Source organism: Camelina sativa, chromosome 2 (genome assembly GCF_000633955.1).
Source record: "Camelina sativa cultivar DH55 chromosome 2, Cs, whole genome shotgun sequence".
In the NCBI taxonomy this organism is placed as follows: domain Eukaryota; kingdom Viridiplantae; phylum Streptophyta; class Magnoliopsida; order Brassicales; family Brassicaceae; genus Camelina; species Camelina sativa.
In genome coordinates, this window is record NC_025686.1 from 3,035,764 (window position 1) to 3,054,856 (window position 19,093).

The 19,093-nt window shown below is 36.4% G+C and overlaps 3 protein-coding genes across 3 annotated transcripts; 1 reads left to right on the forward strand and 2 right to left on the reverse strand.

Annotated features, from left to right (window-relative positions):
- On the reverse strand, positions 2,156–2,778 carry LOC104716146 (putative lipid-binding protein AIR1). The gene has a single exon (XM_019232621.1). It carries the CDS (start codon positions 2,737–2,739, stop codon positions 2,416–2,418), a length of 324 nt encoding a protein of 107 aa, XP_019088166.1. The 5' UTR covers positions 2,740–2,778; the 3' UTR covers positions 2,156–2,415.
- LOC109126295 lies at positions 10,198–12,303 on the forward strand. Its single transcript, XM_019229687.1, has 2 exons — positions 10,198–11,742; positions 11,905–12,303. Exons 1-2 carry the CDS (start codon positions 10,198–10,200, stop codon positions 12,301–12,303), a joined length of 1,944 nt encoding a protein of 647 aa, XP_019085232.1.
- LOC104716155 (putative lipid-binding protein AIR1) lies at positions 15,274–15,912 on the reverse strand. Its single transcript, XM_019231613.1, has one exon. The coding sequence runs from the start codon at positions 15,846–15,848 to the stop codon at positions 15,525–15,527; it is 324 nt and encodes a 107-aa protein (XP_019087158.1). The 5' UTR covers positions 15,849–15,912; the 3' UTR covers positions 15,274–15,524.

Sequence of the window (19,093 nt, forward strand, 5' to 3'; positions counted from 1 at the left end):
ACACCTAATCACAACTCAAGAAAAAACCAAAAAAACACAAAAAACGGAAGAAGATGCGACAAATGACTCAAAACAATAGTAAATAAAGGACAAAAGACACCAAAAACACAATACATCAAATTTATCGACAAACTGTGACCTTTCATGTGACATTTGCTTCTTAGATAGTGTCTCAAAGCTCTGTTGGATCATATTTATTATCTATATTTGTTTAGTATTGGGGATTGTCTTTGTTGTAATTTTGCTTTCAAATTTGGATTTTTGTATCTTCTTTCCTATACTTGAATTTATGAGAATGAATCAAGTATTTTGACAAAAAAAAAAAAAAATAGAAAAGTAAAAGTGTAGTAAAAATTTTACTACATACAGATCAAAACAATAATCAAGTGAAAACGAACGAAATTGAACTTTTCATGTATGTTCTCTGAAGGCGTAGATCTTCTTTTTTTTGTTTTTTTTTTTAAAGTTGACCCGATATTTTTGGGATGTGCATGATGCTTAGGTTTTCATAAGATATTATTGTTACCAAAAAACATGGTTCACACTTCATAATATTCGTTAACTAATCATAACCCAAACTCGCTATACATTAGTTCAAATATACAAATGTAACGGTCTCTATTGGATTCTCATTGGGTCAGAATTTTTAAATGATTTAGAAAAAAGGAAAAAAATAACGATTTATTTTATTATGAAATTCAGTCTACAAAAATATATAGTTAAAAGCTATGTTGCATGGGAACGGAAACGGATACGCGGAAACGAAACGTTTTGGAAACAGGAAACGGGTTTTTCCAAAAATTAAGTAATGGAAACGTGTAGGAAACGTATATACATATATATATATATATATATATAATAAATCCCCAAACATAAAAACCATATTAAAAAAATCTGAAACAACACAAATTCAAAATATAAATATTAAATAGTTTAATTAAAAGTAAAACTGTAAAAAAAAAAATGTTCAAAATCAAATTTTTTGACCAGCCATATATTTAGGGATTTTAACTTTTAAGCTACTAATTATATTATATTTATTTATCACTATATGTATCATGAATTGTTATATTTTCAATTTATTTATTTATTAAATTTTGAAATTATAAAAAAAAGTTTCCGTCGTGTTTCCAAAACGGAAACGAAGTTTCCATCGTGTTTCCAAACAGAGATTTTTAGGAATCGTGTTTTTGTGACTTATTTCCGAGTTTCCACGAGTTTCTGTTTCCGAAACGTGTCGGAAACACGAAACGCACCTCAAAAAGAGTTTCCATGCAACATAGGTTAAAAGAGTCATTTGCGTTAGAAAATCTCACATCGACAATGACTTCTAAAATATATTATCTCAAAAACAATGATCAATTTACTCATTACAAATTAATTTTGATTGTGGATCTTACAAAACCTAATAATCTGTATATATATATATTTAACATATATAATCCAAACTCGCTACAGCTATACATAGTTCGCATATCAAACATTAATATTCTAAAATTAACTTAATCTTGTTTTTTTGAGGTTTAACCGACTCTTGGGTTTAGACTTTTCGTTCCGTCGATCTTATTGTGAGGCCTGACTTTGATTAATTCAAAGACACCAAGTTTTAGAGTTTCAGAGTACGTTGTCGCTAGATGCTATAAACACTGTAAACCATGCATGGCTTTTTGATGCAGAATTAATCAATCCAAAATGTCAACCAAACCGTCAATAAGCTTTAAACGCGGTACAAAGACAAACCCCAGATTCTAGGTCAACCAAACCGTCAACGAGGCTGCAACACGGCTAAACCAGAGAAGCACCTATGCTCACATTGAACTAGTTATGACTTATGCGCGTTAACGCAAAAAACAAGCTTCAAAACATCTCTTGGGCATGTCTCGACGGCAGGAGCGCTTCGGGTTGGCTATGGCTTGTAAGAAGACGATGGGAAGGGGTGGCTTCAGTTAGGGGAAAGAAGAGGATGTTAAAGGCAAGGAAACTGGCGACAGAGTTTCTAAAGAGCCATTTATGCTTAGCGTTGAAACAATATTGAGAGAGTGTATTGGTCAATATTAATAACCATGTGGTTAGCCCTAGCCCCTAGCAACTAGGGTAGTTTAGCTGGCGATCTGAAGTAAAGCGTTTGGAACGCAATTTTAAGTGAACAGTGTAATAAGTGAATTATTTATCAAATTTTAACGGCACAGTTACAAAAAGATGGAGGAACAATAAAGCAAAGGAGTACATACTTGCTGGCGAAAATAAAATAAGAGTACAAAGTTGCCGATTACACATAATCCATTATTGCATGAGAACGTAGGTTCCTTATAAACAATAATCCAAGTAAAATACAAAAAAAAAAACCTTAAAATAAAACAAGAAGATAAGACAATAGGTTCCAGATTCATAAACTGTATGTTATAAGTATTCAACTTACGCGCACTGGAAGTTCGTTGGGGCTTTTCTACCGCAAATATTGAGGAGTACGCTGAGATCGATGGGAAGGTTAACGTTGATTCCAAGAATGTTAACCTTGAGCAAAGTGCATAGGCAAGCTGCAGCCTCAAGGTCAACCAAACCTTGGATGAGAGAGCAGCATGGCTTTACAGGTGGGTTTCCCAATGTTAGGTCCACTAGCTTGAGAACATTGGAACAAACACCGAGCTGTAGGGAATCTTTAGGACAAGCCGCAGAGGTGTAAGTGACAAATAGAAGGTTGAGAGAAAGGAAGAGTGCAAGGGAGGTTCTTGGAGCCATTGGTTTGTGGAGTTGTAAGGCTCAAGAAATAGTAGTGAGTTTAAGTTTTTTTGAGATTGGTGGAGATAAATGTTAAGTGTTTAGTGGGTATTTATAGGGTTTTTATTAGGAGAGAAATGTGAAGGTTCTGATTACTTGACTAATTTTTGTTTTTATAGATATGATTTGATTATTATTATTATTTTTTTTTTGAATAAAATGTAAAATTTATTCGAAAAAAACATTGTTACATCAAGTGCAGCTTGAGGCTGAGTGTTTTTGAAGTTTTAAACATGATTTTAGACTGTACAAATTTTAAAGAAATAACGGTGTAACCCCAGCTATCTCCCCAAACGCGAAGCTAGCCATCGCTCCATACAGCCAGCAAATTTTCCGGTGGTTGGAAGGGAAAGCAGCCGATTGCGTACTTGTCTGTCAAGGCGTGTAACGAGCAGAGTGGAGATTATCGGTGGCTCCCCATGTCGGCGGTTATTTCTCTCTTGCCAGAAGGATTGTAATGAAGCATGGAAAGTATAACGCAGCAAAAACAGAGTAGGGGTCCCCAACGAAGTATCCCGGAGGAGAGATAAGTTGGTTTCCCAATCTGTAGAGAAAAGTCGTGCAAGAAGCTGAGAGGTGAGGCCTGACCATACATCCGTCGAGTATGAGCAAGTGAAAAACAGATGGTTGCGGGTTTCTTGTGGTGCACCGCATAGAGAGCAAGAAGCATCAATCTGAGCATTCCATCGTAACATGCGATCTCCTGTAGTCAGGCGATTTTGTGCGGCGATCCAAACCATAAAGGAGTATTTGGGCGTGGCCTGTTTGAACCATACACCGGTGGTCCACGACTTCCTCTGACCAGAAATCCGGGTACGTTCCCAGGTCTCCTGTGTGCTAAACTTCTGCTTGAAAACATCCCCTTTCCCTTTCCAGAGAACCACATCCTCTGCTTCTACCCGTCCTCTGTTTCGAATATTGTCTAATGCTTGTTCCATTTGGTTCAAATGATCCACACGATGACGTCTCGGTCGATGATTGAGAGCCTCCGCAACTGTAGCATGAATTGTGATTCCCATGTCGATAGTTCCCCGTTGTCCAGCAAGATTAAGCAAGCATCCCAACGGTGACCAATTATCATGCCAAAAGGAGATACGTTCCCCATTTTTAACCTCATATCGAATATAATCAGCAGCCACTGTGCGGTATTTAAGCAGTTTGCGCCACATCCAAGAACCTGAGGTGGTGTTTACTGGAACTGACCAGAAAGAACCCTTTTTAAATAAATATGTCCGAAGCCAAGTCGCCCATAGTGAGGTTGAGGATAATAGTCTCCAAATGAGTTTCAGGCAGCTTACCTTGTTGACTTCTTGCAATGACCGCAGACCTAAACCACCCTCATCTTTAAGCTTACAGACGTCATGCCAAGAAACTTTCGCTTTTTTGGTGTTAAGTGATGGCCCTGACCACAAGAAAGCAGAACACAAGCCATCTATCTCCTTAATACATGCCGTTGGCAGTCTAAAAGCGGACATCCAAAAATTAGTTAGGCTGTGGATGACTGAGTTTATGAGTTGCAGGCGACCGGCAAAGGAGAGATAGCGACCTGTCCAGCTGCTGAATCTATCTCGAATGCGTTCAATGAGTGGTGTATAGTCCGAGGTTGTCATACGTTTGGTAAGCAGAGGAAGACCAAGATAATGAACAGGCAGTGTTCCGGATGCAAAAGGAAAAGAGCTAAGAATTGTTTCCCGATCAGCGAGTGTAACTCCAGCCATATACAGTGTGGATTTCTCCAAACTAATATTAAGACCAGAACTCTCAGCAAACTCAGTGAATACCTTGAGAATGCCCTCAATTGATGTTTTCGTGCCATCTGTGAAGACCAGCAAATCGTCTGCGAAACGCAAGTGTGTGAGTTTAACATTTTTGCAGCGTGGATGGTAGCCAATGTGCCTCTCCTGAGCCGCTTTATCCAGCATTAACGACAGCACTTGCATGCAAATAACGAAGAGGTAAGGCGATAAGGAACAACCTTGCCTAAGTCCTCTTGCACTTTGGAACAGTCCTGACAACTCACCATTAACTTGAACCGAGAAAGATGCCGTGGTAATACAAAGTTCAATCCACCTAATAAACTGTAACGGGAACTGCAAGGTGCGAAGGATACTGAACAGAAACGGCCATTGAACCGAGTCAAAGGCCTTGGAGATGTCAATTTTGATAGCACTTCTCGGTGAGATTGTTTCACTGTGACAATCTGCAACTATCTCTGAAGCCAATAGAACATTTTCCATCAAGAGACGGTCCTTGACAAAAGCGGATTGGTTTGGAGAAATGAAATCTGGTAGCAACCGTTTAAGCCTATTCGCAAGAATTTTTGAAATCACCTTATACGTCACATTACAACAGGAGATAGGCCGATAGTCTTTCATTTCTTCAACCTCTTTCTTCTTAGGGATTAAAGCTAGGATCGTCGTGTTGACACCCTTTGGTATGAAACCAAACTGGAAAAATGACTGAACAGAGGTGATAAAATCCTTCTTAACTATCGACCAAGTCACGATGAGGAACTCAACAGTATACCCATCAGGCCCTGGGCTTTTATCTTTCGGCATGGAGAACAAAACATCTTTGATCTCTGTTTCTGTCACGTCCGTCACCAGTGTATCTTGATCTTGTGCAGAGCAACGATAGCGTAGCAACTCAGATAAAGCAGCCTCGTTAAACGGTTGATAATTAGCTATCTTGTGTCCAAGAAATTCCCGGAAAAATCTCTCTGCTTCAATTTTTATAGACTCTTGCGTGTCTGCTATAATACCACCAGGGCAGAGAATTTCTTTGACCGCATTTCTAATCTCCCAAGCCTTTGCTGCACGATGAAAAACCTTGTTATTTCCATCTCCCACTTTTAACCAATGCAGTTTTGAACGCTGCTTCAAAAAATTTTCCTCCAGCCGCAAAACAAACAACCACCTGTTATAAGCTACAGATTCACACCGCATAGCCTGATCAGTAGGAGTTTGCATAGTCTCCATCTGACATGCACATAGATGCTCGAAAGCCTCCTTTGCCTTCTTTTCCAAATCACCAAACCTTTCTCGACTTAACTGTTTTATTTTCGGCTTCAGAGACTTCAACTTCTTTGAAAAACGAAACATCGCTGAGGTGGAATGGTATAATTGATCTGTATCTTCCCAAAATTCTTTTACCATTGGCAGGAAATCCGGATCTTCAACCAAGGCATTCGTGAACTTAAACGGCCGACGAAGCTTTGGTTGCTCTCCCCCAATCTTGATCCGACACCTTAAGTGATCTGAGCATCCCCCAGCCTCAAACACACCATAAGACTGTCGAAAAGTAGTGAGCCATGAATCATTTACAAGAATTCTATCAAGTTTTTTGCAAATGAGACCAAAATCCGGCTTATTACACCAAGTATACAAAGGACCATGAGACGGCAGATCACTCAATGAACAATGCTGCACAGCCTCTTGGAAGTCATGCATTCCCGGAAGCACTGTGGGATTAGTGTCGTAAAGAGAATGTTCCTCTGCCTTTAATATGTCGTTAAAATCGCCAAACACCATCCATGGCTTATTACGAAATAATGGTGAATCTTGGTGGTATTTCAGATCATCCCATAACACTTTGCGGTCCTCCACACCGTTTGATTTAAAAAAACACTATGATTTGATTATTAAAGAACACTTAGTTTGATTTAAAAAAAAAGTTTTCATCATTGTCCAAATTAACTGGTAATCACTAAAAGTTTATGGTTCTAACTTTAATAAACAACTTAGGTGTGGTGGTAATAATTTATATATCCATAAAAGAAATTTGGTGGTTGAAGTCGATCTTGATACAAATTTACGAATTATATCAATATGTACAGGCCTTCACGATATTATTCAAAAGTTAAACAAATATATTAATTTTATTTTAGAAATTAATTGTGCAAAGTCTCATAAATTATGTATTACCGTTGTAATATTATATATCCGAATATCCATAATCAAATCCCATACTTATCATCTTGGTTGAATTACCTTTTTTTTTTGTTGCATGAAGATTTTTTTTTTGTTTCTTTCAATGAGATAGATTACTATCTACAGAGTATTATCTAAAGCCTTAGATATAGTATGTGTGTTATCCGTTATTTTAGAAGGGGATGATTCGGTTGGCGAGTTTTACTCTGTTGTGTTGACTAACAACTATCAGCAAGCTGATACAGGGACTAAGATGATTCACAAAGGGAAAAACACAAAAAGTAGAATCATTTCAAAGGGGATATCGGCTGGGCACTCGAGAAACTGTTACCGTGGTCTTGTTCAGGTTCAGTCCAGAGCTGAGAATGCTAAAAATACTTCGACTTGTGACTCAATGCTTATTGGTGAAAAAGCAGCTGCTAATACCTATCTTTACATCTAGGTAAATATATCTATGATCTAATCTTTATTAGAGACTCTGCTCAGAAACTAGGCACCGAGGCTATGTTTGGTGCTTTTGATAGGGTGGCTAAAGAGATGAGTGTAACTGAATACAGTGCCATGATTGGAGTTTACTTAGAGCATGCGGAGAAAAGCAATGATCTAAATTATGCTTTTGACAGTGGCGGACCTACGTTCAAGTAAACCAGGTCATGTGACCTGGGTAAATTTTAAAATTTTCCTAATGGTTACTGAGAAAAAAACACATATACTCTCATCAAAAAATTTTTTTACTTGTGTTTGACCTGGTATAAAATTCATCCTGGGTCCGCTATTGGCTCTTGACCATGTCGAGAAGGCTTTTGAGCTTTAGAAATCCATGAGAGATCGCAGATTCTTTTTTGAAGAAAGAGTTTACGGTCCTCTTCTTGATTATTTGATTGATATGGATATGGTAGAGGAATTCCATAGATTTAAGGATGTGATTAGTGAGGCTATTCCTGGTTTGGTTGAGAGACTTGGTTACTATGAAATGCTTCTTTGGATCCAACTTGGCTACGGAGAGAAGATTGAAGAACTTTGCAGTACAAATGATGGTAATAAGGGGGAAAGCTTACAAGGTTAGCCATATTCAGTTTATGACAACTCTGGTGCATGTTTTGTGGAAAAGTGTTAACCTTTTTGTTTTATCTTCAAATAACAAAAAAAATATCTGCTTGCACTATGTAAGAAAGACCAAATGTACCATCTTCAGAGTCTCTTAGAGATGGTAGATGTCACAAAAGTTCATTCGTCGGACCTATTGTCAAACATATTTGAATACCTTGGGAGGTTTTCATTGGATTCTGTTGCAAGAAATTTCCTGTGTGAACTAAAAGAAAGTTGTAAGAGTGCGTTTGACATAATCCAAGAAAATTTTCTTGATGTTGACTTATTGTACAATAACATGCTTATGCTTCTAGAAAGTCATTGTTATAGCATGTGTATTATGTATTTCATTAACATGCACAGATGAAGGAGTGAAGAACGTTTCAAAGTTACCTACGATACACTAAAGATTTAATTTGGTCTCATACTGTTAAATTATAAAAACTATGCAAACTTCACATTTCTATACGAAATTCACAAAAAAACTTCGAATGTGAATAAAGGAAGTTATTGAAAAACTACATAATATTAATTTACCCGGTGTTTTGTTTTAATATACCAGATATAACCGGACGTTTGATATAATTTACTCTATTTAGAAAAATACTTAGGTTCAACCTCGCTTGTATTCACCCCTCTTCTCTCAGTCAATCAGAATCATGTATATAATATTTTATTTAAAAAATAAATTAAAATTAAATAAAAAAATAAAACAAATTAACGAAACAAATTCTGTATACTTTTAATTAAGGAATGTTAAATATTGGCTTGGTTTAGATTTTACAATTAAAATGAAATTACATGTCGGTTTGGGTTTATAAATGAGAATTAAGGTTTAGATTTTACAATTAGAACGAAATTATATGTCGGTTTGGGTTTACAAATGAGATGGTTAGGGTTTAGATTTTACAATTGGAACAAAATTATATGTCGGTTTGGGTATACAAATGAGGTGGTTAGAGTTTAGATTTTACAATTAAAAAGAAACTATATATCAGTTTGGGTTTACAAATGAAGTGGTTAGGGTTTAGATTTTACAATTAGAACAAAATAATATATTGGTTTGTGTTTATAAAATAGCGGTTTGGATTCTTTATTTTACAATGATATATACATATTTTATTTCCTCATTTTATAAAGGGTGAATACATAGGTTCACCCCTAGGGGTGAATCCAAGTATTGTCCCTCTATCTATAACGAATGACCTACATACATACAATATATATCACACTATATAATTTATATTCAAAATCAAAGATGCCCAATCTACCTATAATACAAAATCAGATATAGGGTATAACAAAAAAATATTAGAAAAAATAATTGATCCGTAGTGTACCACCGGATAAAACCTAGTTAATATTCTAAAATTAACTTAATCTTGTTTTTTTGAGGTTTAACCGACTCTTGGCTTTAGACTTTTCGTACCGTCGATCTTATTGTAAGGCCTGATTTTGATTAATTCAAAGACACCACGTTTTAGAGTTTCAGAGTACTATGTCGCTAGATGCTATAAACACTGTAAACCATGCATGGCTTTTTGATGCAGAAATAATCAATCAAAATGTCAACCAAACCGTCATAAAGCTTTAAACGCGGTACAAAGACAAACGGTTTGTCACAAACCCCAGATTCTAGGTCAACCAAACCGTCAACGAGGCTGCAACACGGCTAAACCAGAGAAGCACCTAGCTCACATTGAACTAGTTATGCGCGTTAACGCAAACACCAAGCTTCAAAACATCTTTTGGGCATGTCTCGACGGCAGGAGCGCTTCGGGTTGGCTATGGTTTGTAAGAAGACGATGGTGGACAATGGGAAGGGGTGGCTTCAGTTAGGGAAAAGAAGAGGATGTTAAAGGCAAGGAGCCAAGGAAAGTGGCAACAGAGTTATTAGGATACATGAGGATTGGTTATTGATTGGTTCACAACCGGTTAACCCTGGTTCAATTAGTTTGGTTCATATGTGTTAGTATATAAGAAGATGAGATTAAGAGAGTATGGTCAAGCTTTGTAATATACACTTTATTTTCCGATAATAAAAAGTTTGTTAGAGCTCTCTGAAGCTCGCTTCTCCTCTTTCTTCTCTGTTACCTTTTCCGGTGTATCAGAACTTTAACATGGTATCAGAGCAATGCTCTTAAGTCTTCCGCTTCGATTGATATCATCATAATCTTTGTGAGAAGCTCGATTGAGAAAGATGAGTTGTTCAGTTTCGTTTCTTCGGATTGTGAGAATTCCTATCGCAGCGATTTTAGAACTTTTCGTTGGTGTATTCTTTGGGTTTTTTATTCTGCTTTTCATTTCTCGCCTTTGATTGACCTTGATCATGGCAAATTTCTCAATTTCTTTTATCAATTTCGTCGCGATTTCTTGAAACTTTCTTATTCTTTCATTGAGAATGGAATCTTTTGTTCCTCTTTCTTCGGGTAACCCAACAAATTCAAACTCGCGTGAGACAGTTGAATCTACGCGTTTTCAGATGGATCAATATGAGAATCCCTATTATTTGAACAGCAATGATCATGCTGGACTTGTTTTAGTCTCTGATAGGCTTTCTACAGCTTCGGATTTTCCATCTTGGAGGCGATCTATGTTGATGGCATTGAATGTGCGTAACAAATTGGGATTCATCAATGGTACGATCTCGAAATCTTTGGAATCTCATCGTGATTTTGGCACTTGGTCACGTTGTAACGACATTGTGAGTACCTGGTTGATGAACTCAGTAGATAAGAAGATAGGTCACAGCTTGCTTTATATTTTTACTGCTGAGGGAATGTGGAAGAGTATATTGTCTAGGTTCAAGCAGGATGATGCACCTAGGATATTTGCGATTGAGCAGAAACTTAGCAAGATTGAGCAAGGTTCTCTTGATGTTACTACCTATTATACATCTTTGGTTTCTTTGTGGGAAGAACACAAGAATTATGTAGAACTTCCGGTTTGTACGTGTGGGAAGTGTGAATGTGATGCAGCTGCTAAGTGGGAAAAGCTACAGCAGCGTAGTCGAGTGACTAAATTCCTTATGGGTTTGAATGAGAGTTATGAACGGTCTAGGCGTCACATTTTGATGTTGAAGCTAATTCCTACCATCGAAGAGGCTTTTAATATGGTCACCCAAGATGAGAGACATGGAACTATTAAGCCACTTACTAGGGTTGATAATGTAGCTTTTCAAGCCTCGGCACCTATTTCTTTTGATGCTGATGGTGCTTATATTGCTGCTTACAATACAGTGAGACCTCAGAAACCTGTCTGTACACATTGTGGGCATCTAGGACATACAATTCAGAAGTGTTATAGACTTCATGGTTTTCCTCCGGGGTACAAGACAAATACTGGTGGCTATAAGGTAAATAATATGAATCCATCGTCTTTCAACCCTCGTATGCAGAATACTCAGTTGCAACCTCGTATGCCTCAAAGTCAACCGAGAATGCCTTATGATCCTATTCAGAAGGCGAATACTGTTGCTAACGTCTATGCAGAGCAGGTTCCATATTCTTTGATTGGTTCTTATCCATATGCAGCACCACCTGAATCAGTTCCTGTTTCTGCTATGACCTCTAGACCTGATGGTAGTGCTTTTCAGACTCCACTCTTTACTCCGCAGCAGTTACAACAAATTTTATCGCAATACAATATTCCAGTACCAGCTCCAGAGACTGCGGCTACTTCTAATACTGCAACTGTCACTGAACATGGTCTCATGGCTCAAGCATCTACTTCTGGTACTTTACCTTTTCCTTCCACTAGTTTACGATATGAAAATCACATCCTTACATTTCATAAACTTGCTTTATCTTCTCTTCAGAATTTTCTAGCCCCTAATGATTGGATTATTGATAGTGGGGCGTCTAGTCACGTTTGTTCTGATTTAGTGATGTTTAGAGAGTTAGTTCCTGTTTCTAGTGTTACGGTGACTTTACCAAATGGTACGCAAGTTCCTATTACACACACAGGCACCATATGCATTTTACAAACATTGATATTGCATAACATTTTACATGTTCCTGACTTTAAATTCAATTTGATTAGTATTAGTTGTTTAGTTCAGAATCTATTTTGTTCTGCTCATTTCTTTCCACATTGTTGTCTTATCCAGGAACTTTCTCAGGGATTGATGATTGGGAGGGGTAGACTCATCAATAATCTCTATATTCTTGAGACAGAACAACAGACCCTCTCACCATCGCTTCCTGCTGTTTGTTCCTTCTCTGCTTCTGTGTTGGCTGATGGAGTTTTGTGGCATCAGCGACTTGGACATCCATCATCTGCAGTTTTAAAAAGTCTAGTTAGTTTGATTCCTTCTCTTCGATCAGTTTCTTCGAATGTTTCTCCATGTCAGATATGTCCATTAGCAAAACAAAAACGCTTAGCTTATGTTTCTCATAATACTTTAGCTTCTAAACGTTTTGATCTAGTTCATATGGATATTTGGGGTCCTTTTAGTACTGTGTCTGTAGAAGGTTTTCGGTATTGGTTAATGATTGTACTCGTGTAACCTGGGTTTATATGTTACGTAATAAAAGTGATGTTTCAACAGTCTTTCCTAATTTTCTCAAAATGATTTTAACACAATATGGATCGAAAGTAAAAGTCATACGATCTGATAATGCTCTAGAATTAGCATGTAGTGATATCATCAAAGAACATGGTATGTTGCATCAATTTTCTTATTGGAATGAATGTGTATTAACTGCAGTTTTCTTAATAAACAGAATGCCTTCACCATTGTTAGATGATTAGTCTCCTTTTCAACTACTTAGTGATAAGCTTCCTGATTACACAATGTTTAAAAGTTTTGGTTGCTTATGTTTGGCATCCACTCACACTCATGAAAGGCATAAGTTTTCTCCTCGATCAAAACCCTGCATTTTTCTTGGCTATCCCACTGGTTACAAAGGATACAAACTTTTGGACTTAGAGTCTCATTCAATTTTCATTTCTCGTAATGTGGTTTTTCATGAAACTGTGTTCCTATTTAAAACATCGGATTTGTTAAACAAGACTGTTGAGATGTTTCCTAATAGTATCTTACCGATGCCAGCGCCTTTACATTTTGTTGATTCTATGAATTCCCTTGATAATGTTGACATTGATATACCTGAGAACACTGATACATATCATACATCTGCATCACACACAACACAATTGGAACCTCATATTGTTTGTGTAGAGCTTCCTCCCATAGCACAGGATGCAGTTTCTGATTCTCTACCTATTGCTAGGCCTAAACGAACGGTAAAGGCTCCTTCCTATCTCTCTGAATATCATTGTGCTCTAGTTCCTTATATTTCTTCAGAACAATCTTCTATTCGTCTTTCTTCTTCTCTTTCTTTACCTACTACAGTATTTTCTCCTAAACACCATACTACACCTTATCCTATTTCTTCTGTTCTTTCTTTGGATCGTTTCACTCCTGCTTTGCAATCTTATATTTTCTCATACAGTCTAGAGACTGAACCCAAAACCTTTGCCCAAGCTATGAGATCAGAAAAGTGGACTGATGCAGCTGGTGAGGAGCTTCATGCTCTCGAGCTTGCTAATACTTGGGATGTTGAGACTTTGCCTCCAGGTAAAAATGTTGTTGGTTGTAAATGGGTGTTCACTATTAAGTATAATCCTGATGGCTCAGTGGAACGATACAAAGCGAGGCTAGTTGCACAAGGTTTTATGCAACAAGAAGGTTTGGACTATATGGATACATTCTCACTTGTGGCTAAACTAACAAGTGTAAAATTTCTCCTTGGTGCTGCTGCTAAACAAGGATGGAGTTTGACACAGATGGATGTGTCTAATGCCTTTCTTCATGGTGACTTGGATGAGGAAATTTATATGAGTCTTCCTCAAGGTTATACTCCTCCACCAGGTGTTGTCTTACCTCCTAATCCGGAATGTCGTCTTCGAAAATCACTTTATGGTTTGAAACAAGCCTCTCGGCAGTGGTATAAACAATTATCTTCGGTCTTCTTGGGTGCTAACTTCATCAAATCTCCTGCTGATAATACTCTCTTTGTCAAAGAAAGACCAGGATCTTTTATCGCTGCTTTGGTCTATGTGGACGATATAATGATCGCAAGTAATGATAATCAAGCGGTTGAGAGCTTGTAGGTTCTGTTGAAATCAGAATTTAAAATAAAAGACCTTGGTCCGACAAGATTCTTCTTAGGATTGGAGATATCTCGTTCTTCTCAAGGCATTTCGGTATGTCAAAGGAAATATGCCCAGAATTTGTTGGAAGATGCAGGTTTACTTGGTTGTAAACCGAGTCCTATACCTATGGATCCTAGTCTTCATCTTACTACATCTATGGGAACTCCTTTGTCTAATCCTCGTTCTTATAGGGAACTCATTGGATTGCTACTTTATCTCACCATTACCAGACCTGATATTACATTTGCCGTTCATCAATTGAGTCAGTTCATTTCAGCACCTTTGGACATTCATCTTCAGGCAGCTCACAAGGTTTTACGGTACATTAAGGCTAATCCTGGCCAAGGACTTATGTACTCTGTTGATAGTGACTTGAGCTTGAATGCCTTTTGTGATGCTGACTGGGGGAAATGTAAAGATACTAGGCGGTCTATTACTGGTTATTGCATATATCTTGGTAACTCGCTTATCTCGTGGAGATCAAAGAAGCAAGGAGTCACTAGTCGGAGTAGTACAGAATCTGAGTACCGTAGTATGGCTCAGGCGACATGTGAACTCATTTAGTTGCAGCAATTGTTTAAGGATCTTCGTCTTCCAGTTCCAGGACCAGCTAAACTCTATTGTGACAACAAGTCGGCTCTGCATATTGCTATGAACCCTGTTTTTCACGAAAGGACAGAACATATAGAGATAGATGGTCACACGGTTAGAGATCGGATTAAAGCAGGTACTCTCAAAGTCTTCTATGTTCCTTCGGAGAATCAACACGCTGACATCCTCACCAAGCCACTTCATCCAGGTCCTTTCTATGGATTGCTTTCTAAGATGTTATTATCAAGCCTGTATCTTCCAAACCAGACATCTTTGAAGCTACAGACTTGAGAGGGGCGTATTAGGATACATGAGGATTGGTTATTGACTGGTTCACAACCGGTTAATCCTGGTTCAATTAATTTGGTTAATATGTGTTAGTATATAAGAAGATGAGATTAAGAGAGTATAGTTAAGATTTGTAATATATACTTTATTTTCCAATAATAAAAAGTTTGTTAGAGCTCTCTGAAGCTCGCTTCTCATCTTTCTTCTCTGTTACCTTTTCCGGTGTATCAGAACTTTAACAAGAGTTTCTAAAGAGCCATTATGCTTAGCGTTTTGAAACAATATTGAGAGAGTGTATTGGTCAATATTAATAAGATAGGTGTGTACCGAGTACGGACCATGTGGTTAGCCCTAGCCCCTAGCAACTAGGGTAGTTTAGCTGGCGATCTGAAGTAAAGCGTTTGGAACGCAATGTTAAGTGTAATAAGTGAATTATTTATCAAATTTTAACGGCACGGTTACAAAAAGACGGAGGAACAATAAAGCAAAGGAGTACATACTTGCTGGCGAAAATAAAATAAAGGGAGTACAGACTTGCCGATTACAGATAATCCATTATTGCATGAGAACGTACGTTCCTTATAAACAATAATCCAAGTAAAATACAAACAAAAAAAAAACCTTAAAATAAAACGAGAAGATAAGACAATAGGTTCCAGATTCATAAACTGTATGTTATAAATATTCAACTTACGCGCACTGGAAGTTCGTTGGGGCTTTTCTACCGCAAATATTGAGGAGTACGCTGAGATCGATGGGAAGGTTAAGGTTGATTCCAAGAATGTTAACCTTGAGCAAAGTGCATAGGCAGGCTGCAGCCTCAAGGTCAACCAAACCTTGGATGAGAGAGCAGCATGGCTTTACAGGTGGGTTTCCCAATGTTAGGTCCACTAGCTTGAGAACATTGGCACAAACACCGAGCTGTAGGGAATCTTTAGGACAAGCCGCAGAGGTGTAAGTGACAAAGAGAAGGTTGAGAGAAAGGAAGAGTGCAAGGGAGGTTCTTGGAGCCATTGGTTTGTGGAGTTGTAAGGCTCAAGAAATAGTAGTGAGTTTAAGTTTGTTTGAGATTGGTGGAGATAAATGTTAAGTGTTTAGTGGGTATTTATAGGGTTTTCATTAGGAGAGAAATGTGAAGGTTCTGATTAGTTGATTAATTTTTTTTTTATAGATATGATTTGATTATTAAAGAACACTTAGTTTGATTTAAAAAAAAAGTTTTCATCATTGTCCAAATTAGCTGGTAATCACTAAAAGTTTATGGTTCTAACGTTAATAAACAACTTAGGTGTGGTGGTAATAATGTGCAATTTCTAATTAGAATACATACACAGTTTTATTGTTACAATTATTTTTTTTCTTATTTTTTCCTATAACTAAGAAAGAGGTTCTATGCCAAATTTTGATACGTTTCTTTAAACACAAGCCAACCTTTAATAAGTTACATATACGTATCAATTATCACTGGATTGTGACCTTTTATATAGACTACATACTCCTATTAGCACGTTACTAAAGAACAATTATTCACAGATCGTTATTAGTACAGCACCAAGTAATAAGCAAATATATTACCTACATTGCAAGTGAGTATATGTATCTAGGTTTTTTTTTCGTTTTTTTCATAACTAGAAAAGTTGAACCCAAATAGCGTTAGTTCCTTTAAAAGACGCAAATTATAGTCAGACATCTATTTCTGTGAGTTTTTGGCAACCTCGGCCAATATACGTAACTAAGCACATCCCAAGACTAAACGGTTCTTTATTCCTTCACGCTTGTCACGAAGCAGACTTCTATGACCATTATTTCTGAAACATCATTTGCATGTGATAATTGTTTACTCATTATAAACATCATTAGTCTACTCATAATCTCACACAAAGACAAAGTTTATGACTTCATTTGCATGTGATAATTGTTTTGGTAAATCTCAAATGGTTAGACTTATAAATCATTCCTTATAACAGGGGTTACAAGATGGACAGATAGACTAGTTTGGATATTTAATAATAATAATAATAATAATAATAATAATAATAAGATTTTAATATCCAATTAAAATGATTTGATAAGTCTAACCTAATAATAATCGTATAGTTTCAACGTCATCCTTTCCCCATTTTATTAGATGGTTTAAAACAACACTGAGATCAAAGCTCAAATTTTTAGTGTGGAAAAAAAATGAAAATCCCAATTCGAGTAACTTAAAATTTAGGAATACTTATGCGCCCAATTGCAACTTTGCAATGCATGCAATCTTCTCCAATCCAATATGAATAATATAAAAGAATTCGTTAGAGTAGATCCAAAATATAATCTATATATTAAGGTGTTATAACGAGAAAATCGTCGTTATTATTTCTCTTTTGGATAATTTTTTTTTTTTTTTTTTTGTCAACGATAATAATCTTCTATTATCTATATTGAATGAGATATATGTTCGAGATCATACTACTTATATCCTTTTCCTGAATATATAACATAGCTTCGTAGATAAGTCGTGTTGATTTTATTATATTCCGTAATAAAATAAGGTTGAACATGCCAAAATATGGTTCACGGCAACTAGCTGTACGTAGGAGAGATCGAGAATTTAGCTTTCCCTTCGACAGGCTAGTAACAATATGAGAATCATCATGCCAAATCATTCAATTTATTGATCAAATATTTATATTCTTAAACTTAATATTGAATTTCCTCTTTAATTATCTACATAGCATTTCTAAAAGAAGTGAAAAGTGAATGAAGTTGATATTTCGGGCAAAGAAGTTGATATATATAGTTCAAATAATTTATACCAAGTAAGATATTGTGGTGATTCTAGTATTGTACGTTGATTATGGCTAAGTTAAATTTTAAAAAACCATAGCAAAAAAAAAAACGGATAAATATATGTTTCCATTCGAATTTTTCTATATTAATAGGAAATAAGTAAGAAGTGTAGTAAATATTATAAAATATCTAACAGAAAAGGATAAAAAAATACTTATGTACGGTTACATACATGTAATAATGGCATAAATCAATGCATATAAACAATCATCAAGTGAAAACGAAGTTGAGCTTTTTCTGCGGATCCCGATGGACTGTCCACTGCTCTTTACAGGCACTGCCATGACAACCTTATCAATTTCACCTAGTCATTGTTTGACAGAGACCAATCCGTCTAACACCAAGCTTTTCGTGGCAAATTTTGATTCCTCGAGTATTTACCTGATATACTTAACCGCAAGGCAGTATATGCGGAGTCAAATTCACAAAGACCAATGATACACTAAATATTTGCGAGACTTGTAAATAGCTAAAACATTGGTTTCAGAAATTGTAAATAAAAGTGCAAGAAATAAAAGGATTTAACTTATGAGATTAAAACATTGGATCATAGGGTATTTCAGAGATCAATGATCAATAGGGAAATGAAACAAGGAATTCAATAGTTAATAACCATTCTAGAACATGAACACAAGATTTGACTAACCCTCTTTCAAGGTATTATCACTAAAATTGACTACTCAATTACTAAACTTTCATTTGTAATCTCCTAATCAAATTTGCATTCAAACAAGTTCACTAAGTTCACAATATCCTCTAACATCAACTTTCACAGGTTAGAGAAATATGGCTCAATTCATATTGGATCATGCATTCTATCGAACACTTATGATGCATAAAAAAAACTAGAATATAGAACAAGGTGATCAGTCCTATTCTAGCATTAAGAGCATACGAATCAAAGAACCACAAAAAAAAAAAATAGAACTCCCAAGCAACAATTAAACCATTAAATCATTTGATTCCCTACTTAGAACCCTAATACTCAATTAGGTGACTACTTACACATATTGAAAGCAACAACACAAAGAGATGAAGAAGAGATAATTAAATTGATGAAATTAAATGAGGAAAGAATTTAGAAATCTTCTCCAAATTGTCAAATTGTCAAAGAGGATGAATCTCTAATCTCCAGAAATGGCTTACAAAGTCTCCAGGTGCAGAAAAAATCAGAAAAGTAGAATATAGCTTGCTAATTAGGTTTTCCGGGGTATTCATACCCCTATTAAAATAAAATAAATAAAATAAAAATGAAAATAGAAAAATTTAGAAAAAGGAAGTAAGTATCTGGATTATAGTCAAAATGACAACACACTTGTCCAGACTTTAGTTGACTTGTGCATAAATTTCAGCAGACTTCACCAGACTTGTGTACAACATCCACTACACGAAAACACGGCGTTTGGGACTACCGGAATCGTCTCAAA

Coding starts and splice junctions, on each gene's coding strand:
- LOC104716146 (XM_019232621.1), bottom strand. CDS start 2,739: ATGGCTCCAAGAACCTCCCTTGCACTCTTCCTTTCTCTCAACCTTCTA.
- LOC109126295 (XM_019229687.1), top strand. CDS start 10,198: ATGGAATCTTTTGTTCCTCTTTCTTCGGGTAACCCAACAAATTCAAAC. Junction 11,743..11,904: donor CTTTACCAAATGGTACGCAA/GTTCCTATTACA, acceptor TGTCTTATCCAG/GAACTTTCTCAGGGATTGAT.
- LOC104716155 (XM_019231613.1), bottom strand. CDS start 15,848: ATGGCTCCAAGAACCTCCCTTGCACTCTTCCTTTCTCTCAACCTTCTC.